Below are 20,844 nucleotides of genomic sequence, written 5' to 3'. Positions count from 1 at the left end.
ACCGTTCATAATTACCACTACATCTAGGGCTCAGTGCAGCGACGGAGGGGGAATCAAAACCAAACTTAGAAGCGGTCAGCACGCGGCTATGCACGTCTCTTCCGCCACTTTCGTCATGTTTGGGTACGCTGAGCGCGTTTTCGAGGCGCTGTTAACAGCTGCTTGCATTTATCTCGGAAGCAGCAGCAAGGCGTAGATCTCGTGGGCAGCGCTTAAAGAGCGAGCCTTGCAGCACTTTAGCAGGCTGCGGATGAGAGCCCTGTAGTCGCGGCGCAGTCGGATGCGCGGAGCATGCTTTCACGTGATATTTTTAAACTTAGTGGGTCTGCATATGTTTCGAATAAAAATCAATACCCTAATGCTGCCTCGTTGAACGGACCTGGGTCGCATCAATTTCATTGCGCGCGTCAACTTATAAGCGCTCTGTGCTAGTTAAAAGCTTTCCGTCTCTCAAACATCTTCTCTTGCATATTTCGGCGTATCCGAAATTACTCGGACATAGCACAGTGAGTGAAGCCGATTAGAGTCCATCTACTAATGAGCTTTATTCAATTCCGCGCCTGCAAAAAAGTAGTAAGTGGTGGTTTATCAATAAACCATTGGAAAGATTTTAACTCCGGGATTCATTCATTTCCGAGATGTTTCGGGCAAGAGTCGAAAAAAAAAAGCAGCATTATAATTTTTCTCGGGGGGGGGGGGGGGGGGGGCATGCAGCGATGCCAGACGCCAGAAATAAGTAAATAAGCACTCAGTAATTTTTCTTCTCAACAGACACCATGGCCCTTTTTCATCCATGTCGCTGCTAGGGCGCCCCAAGTGTACTTCACCCGCGGGCCTCGGAAAGCCTCTGGACTACCATATAAACGTGATCACAAGGTTGAAAAAAATCCATGCTTTGCGGAGAAGTCAAATCAAATCAAATCTTTATTTCAGCACCGCAAAAATGCTGAGGGTCGTGGACAAAAAGCCTCTTTATGGGCTTGACTAGGCCCACGGCCCTTTTCTACATGGCAGCATGGCATACAGCAAGAGAAAATTGTTCCAAGTTAATTGTACACAGCTCCCAGAAAAAAAGAGAAAAAAGAAAAAAAAAGAAAGAAAAGGAACACAAATGGAAGTTCACAGAAGGTAAGCGACTTGGTACAGTTGTTAGGAATATTTATAAATATAAATACAGGCATGTATGAAACAAATCTACTATGAAGGCAGTTCTTAATAGCATAGAAATATTGCATGAAATGTCAACAAGAGAATGACTGCAATAAAAACTAAACAATGACTAAAGAAATATAAAATTCGTAACAAAAAGAAAACCGAAAAAAAAAAGAAACTTCTACCTACATTTGTTTAAGTATGAGGGAAGGAGATGACGCAACATTTGAAGTCCATAATTTGTTCGTGAGTATGGAATTTCCCAGGTTTCAGCTTGTCGTGTAGTACGAATACTAGTTTTTAGCTTTAGGTTTGCAATCTTAACTAATGCGGTATTATTCTTTTTTATGCCAGCTTCATAGCGCCTGAACAAGTTAGCATCGTACATGTCCGGGATAGGAAGTAAGTTTAATTCAGTAAAAAGTGGTTGTGTGTGACTGTCAACTAATTTGCGTCGTTTAGCACTAGACCGCTGCTGGCAGTCAATTCGTACACCTACTGTACTCGTGCTTTGCCGCATTTCTTTTTGACCGAGTGAACATGTTCACTGAATAGATGTTTTCTTATCAATGACACGCAATTTTATCAAGTGCTTGCCGATTATTGAAAAAAAAAAGTTTGTAACTTATGGAGTTCGCAACAGATGGCGCCACCTATTTACCACGTGGCGACTGTTTCCGTAACTCATTGATATAGGCCTTGGTCGCCTTGGCGCAGCCGACGCATTACTAACAAGATGTGTCATTTAATCCACTAGGCAACATAGTGCCATCTCGCAACGCTGCGCCAAATACACACTATGTCGCCCTCTCTTCGTCATGTCACCCTCTCTGCGCTTCTCCTCATCCCTGCCGGGGAGCCGCCGCGGCGGCTCAGTGGTTATGATGCTCAAACAAAGCAAAGCCGAAAGTTGGGCAAGTTGGATAACGTTCATGATGTAACAATAGCGCAAAAGGAACACAAGGGACGGAAAGGAAACGACGCAAACGATGCTCGGCTGCTGACCCGAAAGACGCGGGTTCGATCCCGGCTGCGGCGGTCGAATTTCGATGGAGGCGATATTCTGGAGTCCCACGTACTGTGCGATGTCAGTGCACGTCAAAGAACCCCAGGTGGTCGAAATTTCCGGAGCCCTTCACTACGGCGTCCTTCATAGCCTGAATTGCTTTGGGACGTTAAACCCCATAAACCAAACCTATCATTCCTACCGGTGGACCAAGTTGTGCCCGCGTGCTCCCCTAGTTCCCATGCGGATCCACTTCCCCTGTAGCTTCAGCAGTGCTTCTCCCTCGCTAGGCGCGGTGTGCGGACAAACTTTCGCGCGTGTTTCGGGGCACGTGGCATAAGCATGCCATTCGCTGTAAGAGAAATCGCTGAACCGTGTTTCGCGTATGTATACATACATCATCGAAATTGACAAGGGACGCCAATCGCGCTGTTCAGCCGCAGCAGTTGCAGTTTCTGCTGGAGTGCGCATTTTCAAAAGCCGAAGCACATAGCTGACACCCTTTATTGAAGATTGGGGCCTGACGACTAGGAAAGAAAAGGGAAGAAGGGGGGTGAGGATCTTGGGGTGTGACTGAGTGGACGCTTCAGCTCTATCAGGTAGTACATAATGACCACCTTGCTGTACAATCCACCTGCAGAGACTGCTGCGACATATAGTGCACAGTTTTCAAAATACACATTTGCAAACGTTCAAAACGTCAGCCTGCTTACTGTTAGCTTACGCTTTGCATAATTTGCGTCGGAGAGAAAGATATGCCAAAACCTCACACAGGAAGGGCTGTGATTACAAAGTTCGACAAGTGAACATTTTGTGATACGGATGTTTCCTGACAAATATGGCCATACATTCTGTATTAGGCTGCTAGTTGCATGCAATGGCTCAATCTCTCTTGCTTTCAGGAAGCATAAAATTCGAACTTCATATCTGGGAAGAGAAGGCAAAGTGGAGACGTTCAGCGAAATGCCAGCGAGAATATAAATACCTACGCCCGAGGCAAAAAGCGCACAGGTGTTTTATTGCTAAGGATTGCAAGCCGCATTGAATAGTTCAGATTATAAGTTCTATTGTTGTAAATTATTTCACCTGCATGCAATCCGGGTGGTGGAAGCGATTGCAGTGACTGTGTTCTTAGCGGCGATATGTAGGCACGTAAACCCCAAAATACAGTGTTTGTCTCACTTATAGTTGATTTCAAGAGGTAAACGTTGCCGATTTTCAAAAACACTCCGTAGAAAATGATCGTACACCTATAAAAATCGCAAAAAATATTTAAGCAGTGGCAGTCATGAATCAGATACGAGCCATTTACAAGTAATGTAGGATTAAAAGAAGAAGAAACTGTAATAAATTTAAAGAAGAAAAATTTCTCGCAGAGGGTCATCGCTGAGCAGAATGACCTTCGACTGCTCCTACGAGGGGTTTGGACAGAGATCAACTATAGGTTTAAATTGACGTTCCCACACCATGTGGTATGCGTGAGCTACCTCTCCACACTGGGGGAACTGCGGAGCAGGCAAGACAGCACAACATGACCTTCCTTGTGACAGAACGCGCAGTACGGTGTAAGATACCACTGGTCTAACCCGGATGGTATTGGATAGATGTTAGTTTGTAATCTCTTAAGTGTGTTCTTTTCCGACTTAAGGGATTTATGTGACGTTGGGTACACTTGCCTGTTGTTGATGTTGGCTAAGATCAGTGCAGTATTTCCCGACAGTTGTAATATAAACTTCCCAATTTTCTTAAAGTCCTAATGTTCACTTTTTTTTTTGCAAATCGTATTCAAGTTGCAAAAAATGTGTGCCGTGAATAATTTGAACAAAATGTAAACATACCAAAATAAACGTCAATGTTCCGCGCAACAGCCAAATATGGCGAGGTTGGCCCTGGTCTCGTTCTTTTATTAAAGAGAATGCACAGCAGTTTCTAGAAACCACTGTCCTAGCTTTTCTCAGTACTCGGCTGACCCGTTCATTAAGTGCTGAAAAGGAAGTGCTTAAAGCTCAAACAGAATATCATTCAGCACCTGCGTTTGGTTTCTTCGCTTTGTGCCCTTTTGCTTCTCCATGTTAAGCGCCTCTACTCTGGGAAATTTCTGGAACTCAGGGACGAGCAGGAAAGGCGTCAGAACTTGCGACAGCTTTGCGAGTCAGATTCAGCTTGTAGCGAACAGGGAAGACGCGCTGCTATCGCGCCGATCGACCGGGCCCTCTCCTCTCATCCCCTGCTGCGAAATAGAAGGCGAATGAGACAAAAACTAGAGAGAAAGAAACCGGCCCAAATGAAGGAGCCGGTGACAAAACGAATAAAGCGGTAGTTGATAATCATAGTAACCCGTGTGGGCACCGTTTTCTCAGCGCTCAGTGCGCGCGCCAGCATGGCTTCAGAGCAGGAAAGACGTTGAAATTGGGGTGCTGGCTGGGGATGCAGAAGTATTCCAACCTATTAACCCTTTAAACGCCAACCCCTAGCCGTACTCGTCATGGGAGATTGTACCAATATTGCCAGTGACGGTTCGCACTCCTTTGTCACGATGTTGCGCTGCTGCTACCACAAAAGACTAGTTACGGCGGCATTTCTGTTTTTGGCAATTGTATAAGTCTGGAGAGCGGTAGTGGTCCAACAAAAGACGCGTTTCGTGCCTCTAGCACGTTCTTTAGGCCTGACAACAGTAATTTCATGATGGAGTTACTCATGAACAATGCTGGTGGCGTTGACATCCCGAGAAAAAGAGCTGCTTCTTGGAGCAGTTCTGAAAGCAGTGTTGCTGACGATCTAGAATTTATTTCCGACAGTGACTCTCACCTCTTTTCCGAGCTGCAGACGGTTTCAGATGACAACAGCGACGGTGGCGACGACGATGGTGACGCGAGGTTTAGTGCGCGTTGACTACAAATGACGAAACCTTGTTTGTGCCAGCGTCTATGCACTTTGCAGTGTGTTACAGTCTATCGGATCATGTAAATACGATGCATATCAGTACACTGTAACCCATTACTATGGCATACACTCAGGGAAAGCTGCCCTCAAGAGCAGCCTTTTGTTTTTAAAATTGTTGTGTTAATTCTAGCCAGCAACCAGCAAAGTAATATATTTTCAGAATCAAAATTCCATACAAATATTTGGCAAAAAAAAAATGTGGCGTTTGCGGTACGTTTTTCGGGAAATGACTTCGCGGCTAAATGCAAAAAAAGTATGTGCTTTCCGGAACCATCGTTAGTGTGTTTTCTCCTTAACTACTCCTGCTACAGCCGGGGCCGCGAGGACAGGGCACCATGCAGAGCAGAGACATATTTCTAAGTTTGCAGCGCCTCTAATATTGCACTCTTACGAAGATGTGAAAACAAAGGGGCATGCCACTTCTGCTTCTTGTAAATGAACGCTTGCGAACTGTTCTAAAATTGCGCCTTTATTGGTGCTGGCGGTATTCAGACGTCGTGAAAAATACGTTTCTTTTTGTTTTTTTTTCTGTTATAAGCATGTCGGCTGGAAACTGATTTTCAGGGACTAGCTTCTTTTGTTGTCTCTACCACGACCCCCTTTCATAATGAGCAACTTCTGCTTCTGTGCAGTATATAGAAAGAGCCGGAGAAAAATTTCCTGTACTTTTCCGAGAAATGCGCTAATAAGGATAACATTCTCGCACGTTTTTGTGCTCAGCAAAAAGGGCACATTTCGTAACCTTCTCAGCGCCGTATATCGTCCTGATGATCCATGAATTTATTGCCGCCGATAGATTGGGAGGGAGACAAATGGGCGCATCTTTTTTACCAACCAGCGATTTTTGCAGTAATGGCTTGCTACCTCGTCTGTATGTCGCGCTCAGCAAGCATCGTTCACCCCAGACTTCATCACTGGAAAAAATCGTTTCAAACGTCTTTTATTTTCAGCAAGTTGCGCCTTTGTATAATGACTTATGTTTCAAACGCGTCCTGAAAAAGCAAGAAACATCACACAAGAAGGGTTGCCTCCAGCGGTATTTAACGGGCGTTTTGCAAGAGTTTGCTACTCTCGCTTTGAATTCGTCTCAGCATAAATCCGTGCGGTTCTTGCACTGCCTTGGCTGAGAAGATGCTTTGCCTCTTGGTTCTTTCTCTTGTCGTACTTTCCACAGGTAGTTTCGATTACAGTGGAAGGGCCACAATCAAGGACCTTCACACCGTAAGTGAAGAAACTTTGGGCTTCGTGGCGCCCTTTTCTGCTAACAGAAGAAGATGCTCTAGGAACATTTGCAGAATCACTGGAACTTCTGGCCTGCACGATCGGCTGGGACTTTATTGCTAACGCTTGCTCACTTTGCCCACTGTCTTAAATTTCCAGCTACTCTCTTTTCTCCTTTATCTTTTTATCCCCTCATCCCTTTCCCCGGTTTATTCTTCCAGTTAACCTCCCTGCCTTTTCTACTCCTCCTCTTGACAATGTTTTTGAAACTGCAGTGTACCTGCTTTGAATACTTCTCTACGATACCTGAAAAAGGAACCCTTCCATGGTTTTAAGATGTTCGTTTGTTGTTTTGCGCCAAAAGGGCAGCGGCGGTGTTGAAAGAAAAGCAACTGCCAGTCGTGAACAGGACTCGCTAATAATCTGCGCCATCTCAACGCTCTCTTGTCAGTTGCACGCATGCATATTTAGTGGCTAGTGTCTGCAGCTCAGTTGTATCACATCAGCGGCAGTATAATGTAGTACCTGAAGGAGCTAGACACCGCAGCGGACACGGGGCAGAGAAAGAAGACGACACAGGGCGGTGTGACGACACCGCCCTGTGTCGTCTTCTTTCTCTGTCCCGTGTCCGCTGCGGTGTCTAGCTCCTTCATGTCTCACCAACTGGCCTACACATCTACCCTCCTAAGTAATGTAGTACCTGGCGCGCTTCAGGAATCAGTCTCCGCGACACCCTACCTAGGTGAAATATTGAGGTACAAAATACGCAGGCACTCAGATGCTGCTGATGCGCTCTGTATAGCCTCGAGCAACCTTCATATTTTCTCTACGGAAAACCTGAGATAACTTCAAAAGCCAGAACATGCTGTGTATGACTTCGCCGCACCTGTATATATAGCTCAGATAGTGAAAGAAAGAAAAAAGAAATTCGAAATAATAATTCGAAATAATAATATTTTTAAGCCTGGAACGTGTTGCGGATGTTACACGTGAATGGTAAACCAGACTTTATTGCGCATTAACAATCAGAGAAGAAAAGGGTAAATTAAGGGATTATTACGATATATACAAGGTGTTCCCCTAAGGTTTAACACAGCTTTAAAAAATAGGCTTTTTGATTTAGAAGAGCGCTTTTTTTTTCTGCGTAGCATTGTCAGCGGTGTAGCACATCAGAATACAGCTATGACCTGGTAACTAGCAGGCTGCTTACCTAATATTGAGTAGTTAACTTTTGAACTATTACCCTTAGGCTCCGTAATGACTGAGAGGCGTGTAGTCCGCCGGGAGTAGTACCGATACCAGTTTTGAGAATTTCGAAAACGCGGTTAGCCTTGTCGCTGTGACCCATCAAATTTTGGCTAATTCGATGACTTGCATGGTCTGGAGGGTTTGCTCTACCTGCAAGCTTCTCAAAGCCCATGTATATTAGCGCGATGTAGCCAAAATATGTTGGGCCACAGCGCCGAGGGTAACCGCGTTTTTGAAATTCTAAAAACTGATTTGGATATTGCTTACTGTGGGCTACGCGTCTCTCACTAATTATGGAGCCTAATAGTATAATAGTTAAAAGTTAAGAATTAAATATTATTTAACCAATCTGTTAGCACATCTTAGCTGTATTATGATGTAGTACACCATTGACAATAATATGCAAAACAAAGCATTACTCTGATTTAAAAAGGCTTTTTTTAAAAAGAACTCTGTAAAATCTCAGGTGAAACACTCTGAATGCGAAAGCTTGCGTTCTTCGGCACCAGGAAGCCCCCTGAGCAATATGGCTATTATTGTTCGCGGCGTTATTAGAGGAGGAAGGTATGGATAAATCACTCAAATCAAAGAATGATTTGACAAAATGACCCCATTGCACCTGTGAAAACTAAATCTTCGATCCTTGCTTGTCGCATGTGGCATTTTGGCAGCTGAGTTGCCCTTGGATGCCCTACCGGGTTATAAAGCATAATTAGTGTTTGGAATGAATGTTGTCCGACCTTATCATATCATTACACATGCTAAACCAAACGACCTCTCTAACCATGCACTTTTCGCTAATACAAACCTGTAATTTCATGCGCTGTGTGGTGCCGAAAACTGCGCTGAGAATTCTAACAAAATTCGTGCACAGAACGCGCTGGTGGAGCCCTTAGAGCCATATGGGCCTTAAAAATATATCATTTGCGCAGTGTTCACCGCGCGCCACCAACTCGACGCCCATCTGCGAGTCCTGCTCCAGACTAGCGTGCTATTATTTTTGTATTGTGGAGAGAGAGTGACAAAACTAGAATGAAAGAGTTACAGACGATCAATGCGATTTATGCGACGGTGTAGGCGCCAGCATTAGAGTACGCCTGCCGTTTGCGTCTCCTGTACTCAGCTTTAGCTCCGTCTTTGAATTTTGCTTTCGTCATGTGTTTGCGGTATCGGAAGGCAATTGGAGATGTCTGGATTGGTGGTGGGTGGAGCCTTCTAGAGTTTGGATAGAGTTGGGTGGAGCCCTTTCGAGAGTAGCGGTTGGTATGTGGGAGGTGGATGGTTTTGGCTCGTAGGTAAGACGCAAATCTATTATAATAAAGTTCCATCTCTCTAGTAACTTATACGATACAGTCAATCGGCTTATGGACACGCTGCACCGAGTGCCTTTACTGTCGCTTCCAAAATCTTCAGTCGACACCTTTAGTGTAACATTTTCAAAAAAACACCGTATAGAGGAAGTGGATTCAATGGGGAAACGACCAGCGTGTCGGCATCAAGACTGGCTGTGTTAAGCTTTCATTTGCGCGTGCTACGCAGCGCAGAACATCAGAGAGCATGATATTTGCGTACATTTAAGTGAGGTGATAAATGTCTGCGAAGGCTTGTTTTCTAATTAGCTTTTGCTTCTGATTCAGTAAGATGAACTGGATGCGGTGCGATGCGGGTCAAATGGTGTGGTGCATAACGCGGATGCAGGTCACTCTCGCCAGGTAGTCCAAGGTGTAATAGTCCAAAGCTCTGTACTTAAGAAAGCTTCGTTACTATGCAATCATGTTTTTACCGAAATTTTTCAGTGTGCACTGACCTTATTTGCACGGTCCAGCAGTAGTGAAACGTAATCAGGCCTGTAAAAATGCCTGTAAGGGCCTATACCTGTGCGAGAGTGAAATATGTTATGCAAAAAGTTTGTCTAAGATATTCCATACTTTTCTGAAGTGGTTCTCAACCAAGGCTTTCTTTCACTTTTGAAACAGTGAAATTTCTGGTAAAGTCTGAAAAAAGAATACAAGACGAATCGTTATGTTTTGAATTCTTTCTAAACTGTATACGTCACGCGTCAACCACGCATCACTCAAAGCACTGGCGTGATCCAGAACAGGTCGCACATTTGATTTGTACATTGACCCCTTTGCCTGAAATATTACCTTTCTTGCATTTCTGCACAAGAAATACAGAACTCCGCATGCTTTACTTGTGATATGGTCGAAGTGTGGGCGCCAAGACAGAACAGGGGTGAAACATACACCAAGATGTTTGTGCTCTTGAACTGATAGTCGCTTAGTTGAGTTTGCAACGCAACTTAAGTCATGAAAGAAGGCCACAAGACAGCCTGATGATATATTTCATCAGCTGTAATACCTTATTGCCTGCCACATGCTTTCGAATCACTATTAAAGAAAGAAAACATGTTTTCATCTTTTTCAGTTCTTTAACACTTCTGAAAGAATATTTCTTCACACGAGAAGTTATTCTCGTCTCATTAAGGGCAGTGACCCAAGATGCGTTTTTAATGACAAAGTATTTATCAATTCGACGTATCTTCAGGTTGCCCAAGTTTACTTGTCTTCTGAAGGAAGGTGAGCCCTTGGGTTTATCTGCATTTGTATTCTAAGAAACTCTTAGGCGATCCTCGGAGCATTGCTTGAATACATTAGAGGCAAAACAGTCATTACATCCGAGGTGGACACACTGAAGTTTGTTATCTGCGAGGTGGTACACTTAGTTGCGTTCTTTTCGAGGAAAACACACTAGGATAGTTGCATCCCAGGTGGCATAATAGGGTACTTTATTTCCCAGGTTCCTAGCAGAAGCTTGGAAGAACGCTAACATTATCTTAATTCATTAGAAAGGAGACGCCGATGACTTGAAAAATTACAGTCCGAGCAGCATACTGTCGGTTGCCTACAAGGTAAATTGTAAGGTATCTACAAGGTATTTATTATGAGGTAATTATTACAAGGTATTTACTAAGGTAATCGTAAATAGAATAGGACATCCTTAGACTTCAATCAACCAGATGATCTGGAAGGCTTTCGTAAAAGATACTTGACAATAGACCATATTCACATTATCAATAAGGTGAAAGAGAAATGCGTAGAATATAATCAAACTCTATATATAGCTTTCATTGATTGCAAGAAAGCATTCGACTCTGTGGCAACCTCAGCTTTCTTGCAGGCATTGTGCATTCAAGGTGTAGAACTGTGTTGTGTGCAAATATTGGAAGATATCTATAACTACTTCAGCACAGCTACCATAGTCTTCCATAAGGTCCGCTATAAAATTACAAAAAGGAAGGGTGTCAGGCAGGGAGACACGATCTCGCCAAAGCTATTCACTGCCTCTTTACGGGAGGTATTCCGAGGCCTGAATTAAGAACAGTTGGGGATAAGAGTTAATGGAAAATACTTAAGTAATCTGTGATTCTCTGATGGCATTGCCTTGCTAAGTCACTGAGGACATGAACTGCAAAGCATGATCAATGAGTTAGACAGGCAGAGCTGAACGATGGGTCTAAAAATTAACATGCAGAAAATCAAAGTAATGTTCAACACACTAGCAATGTTCAACAGTCTAGCAAGAGAGCAGCAGTTCGCAAGTGGTAGCCAGGTGCTGGAAGTAGTAAGAAAATATGTCTACTTAGGGCAGGTAGTGACCGCTGATCCGGATCATGAGAGGGAAATAACTCGAAGAATACGAATGGGCTGGAGCGCATATGGCAGGTTCTCTCAGATCACGAATGGCAGGTTACCGATATCCCTCAGGAGAAAAATATACAACAGCTGTATCTTACCGGTACTCGCCTATAGGTGAGAAATGTGGAGGCTAACAAAGAGGGTTCAGCTTGAGTTAAGAACAACACAGTGAGCTATGGAAAGAAAAATGATAGGTGCAACGTTACCAGCTCGGAAGCGGGCGGAGTGGGTGAGGGAATAAACGCGGGTTGATGACATCCTAGTCGATATCAAGAAGAAAAAATGGGCATTGGCAGGGCACGTAATCCGAAGGCAAGGTAACCTCTGCTCCTTAAGGGTAACGGAGTGGATTCCAAGAGAAGGCAAACGTAGTAGGGGACGGCAGAAAGTTAGGTGGGCGGATGAGATTAAGAGGTTTGCGCATATACAGTGGCCGCAACTGGCAAATGACAGGGTTAATTGGAGAGACATGGGAGAGGCCTTTGCCCTGCAGTGGGCGTAGTTAGGTTGCTGATGATGTTGATGTACTAGGTTAAAATGCCATAGTTCGCTATATCAGAGGTGGCAAACTAAGGCACGTTGTACCCGAGGGAGTATACTGAGTTCCAATAGGTAACGCACTAAGATCGTTCGTTGCCCGATGGGCAGGTTAGCACCTGCCCAGTGTTGCAGGTAGGACACCTGCTGCTGGGTACTGACATACGGCGGTCGCCATTAGCTCTTGTGCAGACCTTTATAACGCTAACGCATTAATAAGAGTCAAGATTAGCATTTTTGTTGCGAAAGCAACACTACTGGGGCCCAGCTCGGCTCGTCGCGTATGCTCGTGGCGGTGCGGCTACAAAATGACCTTGAGTCGCCGTTTCCTAGCAACCGTTTCAGCTGTGCTCCAAGAGATGGCGCCGCGCCGCTGCCGCCTGTCGCCTACACAATCAGACGAACCACCCTTGCACAGTGCATAGTGCGCTTTTCTGAGTCTAAAATACAGATTGTCAAGCACGCAACCAATGCTGACACTTTGTGGTCGTATTGATTACATGTCCTGGCGTATTATTCAAGGTTCCTCTATGTGACTGCTCTCTTATCATCGATTATGCACGTTTCATGCAATTCGTAACTTAAACAAGAGCGGTTCGCAGCTCTAACAGTTTTTATAGGATATGTTTATTGACGAATTCAAGTTCGTGCCTAAATCTCGCTGTTCGCCTCCACCAAAACAGAATGCAATCTTAATTTCCTCATTTTAGGGAGTTGGCACGTATTTCGAAAGACAAAGAACATGTTATTGATACGCAAAAAGTGCAGATTGCGCTTTAGCAAGTTGCTGCACTGAGTAAACGAGTAAGACGGGTGACTTTTTGCCTAAGCCATCCCGAGAAATATATCCTAAGTTATCTTTCTTAACAGACGTAGGCTTAGCTATGCCGTCTTATGTGTTAGGCATGGTCAGCGTGTAAGCACTTTCCTTGGAAAGAGTTGCTTATCTTCGAGTATAAACATATTGCAAAGGGCGCAAACAATCAAAAGAACCGAGCTTGAAGACACGGTCTATTTTGTGGTGAGTTTCGTGCGATATTCATTTCCAAGTGAATTTCTTTGCAGCAACAACTATTTTGTAAATTTTGCTTTGCCAGAGACGACACTTTCTGATGAAGCGCCTTTGATGAAAGCAACTGGCCCTGGAGGTGAGTTTAAAAAATGTTGTAGGCTACCTTGTCGTCGAGAGTAAGTGTAAGTGCAAATGTATTGCAGGAAAGGTGTGTCGCATTTTGGTTCGGCTCACAGAAGGTCGCTAGGCACGCACGGGTTCTGGCCAGGTACTTTCGCAGCCGGACCTGTTACCACTTTCTCAAGCCACTAGTCTTTGAACTGGGAAACCTTCGATGGCCTAAGGAGCCGCCGCCACCAGGGCTTCTCTTCCAGCAGGCTGGTGGTGTTTGTGACACCGCATTCAGCCGCATATCTTCGCACTAGACATTGAGCTCAGCGTCCATTGTTGCTTACGCTGCTGGACGCGTCTTTTCCCTGGCCCTCCGTTCTTAGCGACGGGTTAACGTGTCTAGGCCACTTTCTAATATCTGGGTGCTGCTACGCAAAGATGCCAGTCAAGTCTTAATATATTTTTACTTATCCGCCTCCATTTTAAGGCCGCAGCGGCAGCGCTACTGCCATAAACCATTTAGAGGCGCAGAACACTGATGAATGATGAAGAAGTCGCTATTTTTTTTTTAAAATGCGCGAATTTAAAAATAATAGGCTTCGCCTTGTTGTGGCAGAAAAAAAGCTAACCGAAGAGAACGCTGATTATCTGGTACTGAACAGCAGCAGTGAGCGATGACCCGTTTCTCAGCTGCTTCTCAGGATTCATTGCCGTTGTTTTTCAAAACATAATACTAAAATAGAGCGGCATAACACATCCTGCGTGTCGTCAACCCGAGCAGCCAACGTCAAAAAGGAACACATGCTATAATTAGTCGGGGCCTTAATACTTTCTACTTTGGGTTTAATGTCACCGAATAAAACGCAATCAATTTTATATTTTTTGAGCCCAGTTTTCAGTTCTTTCAATGTCAGTTAATGATGTGTTAACTGCAGCGGAGCGATTCCAGTTTATGAAGCATAGCGGAGTACCCGTACGTAATGTGCAGATTTCATATGGCTGACATTTAACCTCAACATGAGCACACACTTTATATTGGATTTTGCAGTCTGAAATATGCCAGCCCAATAGTTGTAGCTAGATACATGAAGCTGCATACAAATATTTTTCTATGGAAAAAACTGTGTGGACAATGATCAAAAGGCACATCAGAGGAACAGGAAACACAGGGTTAGGAATTTCAAAAAGCATTCAGCACTTCAAGATGCATCAAGCGTTCGATCACTTTTGGCTGCTAGGCTACAGCGAACTAGCGAAACTACCACTGCGCCTTAAAACTTTAATAACCTAACACAATATCTTTTTCAAACTGATATAGCTATTTTTTCTTTTTTCTCTCTCATATTTTTTTATTGCACTGTAAAAGATCTTTTGAAATAATGCACTATATGTAACCTGTGTACTGTTATGGTTTTCTTCCTTTACACATTTGCGGTTTCTTTATTCTAGAATACAAGTCGTTATTTCGCTGCCAATACGTTCTCACCAGCTTTTATACCCTTGATGCATTATTTTGATGCATTTTTGTTTGATTCCTTGGAAAACATTGAGTTCGCAATCGCTGCCCCATTTTATCTCCAGTAGTATCAATGAAGGCTAATAGATAAGTTTTTAGACACTAAATCCTATTAGCTCCCGTTTATGAGAAATTTTGGGAAATTTTTGGCAATGAGGCGCAATTCTTCCGGAAACCACGGTGAACCTATGGCTTAACAAGAAGCTGAAACGTTCAGAAACACTCAAAAATTTTCCATCCGAATGATATCAAACAGAAAAATACTTTTTCGTGTCATATGCCGCAGCAGGACTCGATCCAGCACAGGCACAAATAGTTAAGCATCACTTTTCGATGCTTGAGATCGCTGGGCCATCTAGACAACCTTCCGGCGTGCTTTTGACTAAGAGATCATTAAATGACTTTCAAGGAACTGAAAATCGGGCTGAAAAGATTTGAAACAAATCGTGCTAGCTTTGATGACATCAAATCTGAAGTAGAAAGCATTATGGCCGTGACTAATAGAGCACGGGTTTCTTGACGTTGGGTGTTTGGATTGACGATGCAGAGAATCGATCACGCCACTGCATTTATAGACTATATGCCTCGAAAGATAACGGTAATGATTCCGTGGCAGATTCCGAGAAAGTGATCATCACTGCACACATTTCCTACCGGGATAATGGGTGTTCTCGTCGGCTAGGTACTTTCTATCAAACCAGAAGTGTCCTACTATTCTTAATTTGGGCATTGTAAAGAAAACGAGCGAATAATACCATCCTGTTGTAAACGGAAAACCATTGGTTTTGGTAATGCAGAGGCGTTTCCACCTTAAACGTACCATGCTCGCAAATACCACATACTTTTTTTCATTGTGAAATGCTCTGTTCAAGCGACAATCCGAATGACATGTGATATAATACATGCATTTTTCCCCTATCCTAAAAAGGTAATCGATATAAAGGAAATATCTACTAGTCAACTAGAATGTAAAACTCATTTTCACCCTTCCTTTTTATATATTTGTCAGTGAATATCCCTGGATGTATAGCTCAACACCGTTTTTTTTGCAGCTTCGGTAACTTTCCTACCTTCGTTTAATATCGTTTTACTGATTGCCACCCGGTTCAATTAAATCATTTGAGACCCTGCGATTGCACCTTGACTACTTGGTTTCGATATCTTGTGCAAAAATGACGTAGACATTGTCTCATATTTTGTACGCGTTTATTCTTAGCTCTTAGTGCTTTTGTTAATCTTGGGCGTTCTCGTTGCTGAAATTTTGGATCCGACCTTTATTGTTTTTGTTCTTCAGTTGATGTTCAACAACAAGATACAACAGACACCTGGCGCGGTTGCAGTCTGCTTAATACTGCGAATTCGGAACAGAACTGCGAGCTCTTCTCGCATAAGCATTCCGTGCCCACTTGAAAGCATGTAGTTCCTGAGCTCCGCATGTTGTACGAAAGTGCGTGTTGGTGTTTGGTGCCGTCCTGTCAGTAAAGTGCCAGTTCTTCAGTGTTTTTTCGTGACGCGCTGACCATAACAGCAATCACTTACAAAGAGACACCTATTTTGATATTTATCAATTTCTAACTCTCTGCTTACCAATTCCTCTGATTCAATCTTTCTTATGCTAAGCAAATTCACTCCAGCAAGCGAATATGTAAAAAAAAACAATCCTGTCAATTTTACAGCAAGTGGTTACCATTTCCACAGATATCACTGACTGAACTTGCGGCCTTGTTCTAACTACTCTCCTGTTACCTTTCCTTCTATAACGTGAATGTATGAACGCGTGCTCATTTGGCTGGTAAAACTGCAGTCTCTTGCAATCTACTGAATAACAAGAAAACTGGCTCTGTTAATCTCCGTGATAAATACAATCATACCAGTATAATTTGGGTGCTCAGAACATTTTTCGAAAATTTCACACCTAGGCGTTTCTCGCTTCGTTTTGTCCAATTAAATTGGGTCCTTTCAAAGTCGGAATGGCAGCGCCTTATATGATTTCATCTTCCAAACATAATTTAATTTTCCAAACATAATCATAAGCGAGCTAGGTAGGTCCTTTGTAGTTTATTTTAACTTGCAAATGTTGAGATAACAAAAAGTGTTAATTTCAAACTGAAAAATTCCATGAAAATTATTAGATAGTGAGAAGGAACAGCAAACAGCAATTTCCAAATAACAGAATTCAAGCGCAACTAGTTTAAATGGAACTTTATCATAAGCTCTGCAAATGTTTACAAAAAATTTCGAAAAACAATTATGTATCATATAGTTATTGTCGTTCCCCTCTGCGATTATTCCGCCGTTGGCATTACTGAATTTGAGGTGGCAACTTTCTCATCTCAAAATTTCACTTTGTTTTCACTAATGGTCTTCCTGGTAGCCTTCCTGGCATAACAATTTTTGCCGTCCTCTCATGGAAAGCATTTAATTGGATTAGAGAAGAAAATAGGGCGAGTCGAACAATATGCATCGCAGGAAAAAGCGCTGAGGTGGCACGGTTGTAACCGACAAAACAATATATACTTCACCAGGAAAGAAGAGGAACTACCGTTTTCAGTACTATGACGACGAAAAAAAATGTGCTGGCATTACTTTCTCGGACAATGGCTGTAAGTATGAAAGAGCAAGCTTTTCTCCTCATAATATGTCAATTAAATTTTTATTGAACAATAAGAGTGTCGTTGAATATAATTTAATTATGGTAAAATGACTCACATGGAAAAACAAAAAGTTTGAGTTTTTAAAATATATGCTGTCACAAGAAAATTCACTCACCAAATAACGGTGAATTTCGTGTACCATGCTGTGCACCAAGCTCGAGGGGTAGCGCAAACCAAGACGACGAACGAAGCACAGATACACACACCACACGCGCGAATTTCCGACTGAAAGTTTCTTGGGAATAAAAAGCTGTATCGCCTGTTTTCGGAACTAAGGAAGGCAATCTCTCTTTTGGGCAGGAAGATAAAAGGCGTGCTGCCCAATTTTCTTGCACGGCAGTGTTCTGCAGAGCTTCTATTATTCACTGCATATATCTTTCAACCTCAAGAAAATCGTAAAGAGGGCGGATGTTCACGTGTTTTTATTTTCAACCGCAAACTAAATGACCTATGTAAAAGAACCTTTCCCGCTGTACAATGACAGAAAAAGCCGCAGTGTGCCATCAACCACCAGATATATAAGATGTGCGGAGGGCTTTTTTTTGACAAGCAGTATGTCAGCCAGTCCGGAAGGTGCCTCAATGAAGGTCTTCGTGAGCACAAACAAAACATTAAATCATTAATTGGCAGTAATCTAGCTTTGCACTGTAAGAAGTGTGGCTGTATGCCCCTTCCTGAAAAATGCTGAATCGTGGCTAAAAGCAGAGATAAATTGACTGGTAAAATGATAGAGGCTAAGCAAATCACTGTACTGTAAAATAAATGTGTTAGCACGCCTTCTATCTTTCTGTCTAAGAGAAAGACGGCCTTCCTAAGTTCCGAAAACCGGCGGCTCAACTTGTTATTGACATGTTCTTTTTCACGTTTTTTTTTCTGGCGCATGCGCTGGTTAGTCCTATCATCTCACGTTCTCCTTGGTCGTCTGGGAAACTTTCAGTCAGAAGTTAGCGCCTGTAGTGCGTGTATCTGTTCTTTGTCCATCGTCTTGGTTTGTGCTACCCCTCAGGCCAGGAACGCCGATATTAACTTGCACAAGTTTCAATACTTGTGCACTAAGGACAGTTAAAAATGTTTGAGGCGTAGGAGAAAACTTTGATAAAAAATACTAAGAACGACAAGCCCAGTGCCAGAACCTGAATCTGGCCCGTTTTATCTCGTTCCATGCAGAATGAACCTACTGTAGCGATATTGCGTACGGTGCATCTTCGGAACATGCAGGGATGAACAAAATCGTGTGAATTCGCATGCCGCATTTGTATGATGAAAAGCATAGATGCATGCGGAGACATGCGAACTCCATTCGTTGAAAGAGAAAACACTTGAAAGGCAAGCGAAGGAACAGAGAAACTTCTTTCCCGCGAATCTATACGCTCTGAGAATTTTCCCGGTAGAACTCTACGCATGTGCACTCTGGACCTGCGTCTTTAAACAACTTCTTTTTGAAGCCCTTTTCGCTGTCGGCCTCACTGCCGTACTGCCGTCACACCTACACGACAATATATTGCATCTCGTGACTACACCCCAGCTGCATGAAACATTTAACTTTTGTTCATATAAACTTAAGGCGGCGTACTCTTCGCTGATTACCGGCACTTTTACTATTTAACCTTGCTTGATCATGGTTTTCAATGTTTTCAAAAAAGAAATCACGCAGCCGACGCCGTCGTTATGCTTACAGAGGACCTGCCGGCAAAAACGATTGCTGGCATCTGTGATAGATATCACCAGAATTGCCTCATTGATAGCATTTTTAAAACCGCCTAAGCATTCTCAACTGCAGCTTGAATCAAACCTACGCCTCTGAGCTAATGACGCTCTCATTATTGCCATTGCACTGTACCTACTCGACAAGATATGTATTATGTCCATAGAGCTGCATAGAGTCACTGTATTGACTGCATTTCGTGCAGATGACTGAGTTCGCAGATACTTTCTACCACAAGAAAACGAGAGCAACATATAAAATAAAGTAATTTTTAAAGTGTTCTGACTTGTTTTCCGGCGTGACAGCCGGGTACTCGTTTATGTGGGCAAGGAGCTTTGGATTGCGAGAAAAAAAATTAGGCGATAAAAGCTAGCAAACTGTCTCTTTAACTGCAAGATTTTTTGCAAGAAAAAATTTTCGTGATTCACATGATACTTTGAAGGATATTTTATTAACGAGTACTAGACAGATACAAAATATTGGCGTCAGAATTGTGGAAATTACCTCTGAATCTTTTTACTTCCAGGCAGCATAAAATGCGAACTCCATATCTGGAAACAAGAGGCTATGAAAGGACCTTCAGAGAACTGCAAGAGAGAGTACCAATACCTGTGTCGAAAGCGAGAAACGTACAAAGTGTTTAATGATAGCTGCCCTATGCACTGAAAAAGTTCTGTGGAAACTCATCATTCTCGAAGTTCAGTCTCACGCATACAGCGCCAGTGAGGAGTTTTGAGAGTGGCATGTAGGTGAATAAAAGTTAGGAAACAGCACTTCTTGGAGCCCCACTCGATTTCAGCAGGTAGTAAAGGTAGCTGTCTTTTGAGAAAGAGATGAACAAATTATTATGAGAGCATTGGTATATTAAATATTATGGCGTGAGAGCTCCCCAGATATTGCAGCAACTAATAGTTGTTTTATCGTGATGCACTCTTTGAAAGGGGTAGGGAGGAGGAACGAAAGTACGGGAAATGTAGAGGTCGTCAATGTAGAGAATACAAAACAGGAGAGAAAGATATTTCGGTTCGCAAGGATCAACTCATATAGAGGAAAACTCATCCAAAGAACTCGTCTGCTGATGTTTTAGGTAATACCGTTAATATCACAGTTCTTTTTAATTTTTCAGTTTCAATACAATAATGTGGTCCGCGTAGTAATGTTTGTGGTTGTTTGTTTATGTTGCAAGACATCTAGCATTCTTGGACTCAAATTTCGAAGGTTGGAATATTTCAAGGTACTGTTATGAAAATATTGAAGGTGGTGGTCTATTCTTCAGATGCGAGGCAAAATCTTTCTTTAAGTTCTTCCATCGCTCGCATCGAGCAGTTAAGGTTACCATAGAAAAGCGACGGGGAACGTTTTTGACGATAGCAAAACCATGAATAGCAAAAAAAAAATTGAAACCCTCCGATGGGAGATCTGCGGATATAATGATTGTAACAGCTAAAATCCAAGTGTATAAAAAATTCTGTTGATATATTTTTGGGAACCAAGGGAACACAAGGGGCACAAGCTTCCTTTGCCTGGTCATAAGATTATCTGGGATAAAATGCTTGGTAATTGGGTCTTGGACCCTTTGTGCAGACGCAAATACCCTATCGGATGAGGTTGTTTCGACTGCATTAAGGTAAAAGAAAGTTATATTCTTTATCCGTGATAAAAAACGAGGGATCGCTTGATTTTTTTCACGGATAAAGAATATAACTTTCTTTTATCTTAATGCCGTCGATCCCATCGTCTAGAGTGTGCGCTTGCGCAGGGAAACATTTAAATGTGGCAGTTTTCTTGGCAATAAATCAGTTGCAAGTCCAGCGGTATGGCGTGTGTTCCTCCTTTTTTCTTGTCCTGCGTCTGTGTTCCGCTGGTTCTACCCTGACAACATTATGAACAAACTAGCCCAGCAATTTACGCTCCTGAAATATAGTGTCATCTGCATATAATACCATTTCAGGGCAGCCTGAGGTGTTTACAGTATCATTAATATATATTGAGACTAATGTGGACCCTTGAATGGATCCCTGTGGGACTCCGTATATAATAG

General features: G+C 42.9%; 1 protein-coding gene across 1 annotated transcript; it reads left to right on the top strand.

Annotated features, from left to right (window-relative positions):
• Positions 1–6,232: 6,232 nt before the first annotated feature.
• Positions 6,233–19,469, top strand: LOC149359550 (uncharacterized). Its single transcript, XM_089567701.1, has 5 exons — positions 6,233–6,322; positions 9,998–10,149; positions 12,871–12,953; positions 16,970–17,047; positions 19,330–19,469. The coding sequence occupies exons 1-5, from the start codon at positions 6,233–6,235 to the stop codon at positions 19,467–19,469; spliced, it is 543 nt and encodes a 180-aa protein (XP_089423827.1).
• The last annotated feature ends 1,375 nt before the right edge of the window (positions 19,470–20,844 follow it).

Source organism: Amblyomma mixtum, chromosome 2 (genome assembly GCF_055824585.1).
Source record: "Amblyomma mixtum isolate Tamu chromosome 2, ASM5582458v1, whole genome shotgun sequence".
Taxonomy (NCBI): Eukaryota; Metazoa; Arthropoda; class Arachnida; order Ixodida; family Ixodidae; genus Amblyomma; species Amblyomma mixtum.
This window is presented reverse-complemented; position numbering and strand designations above follow the sequence as displayed.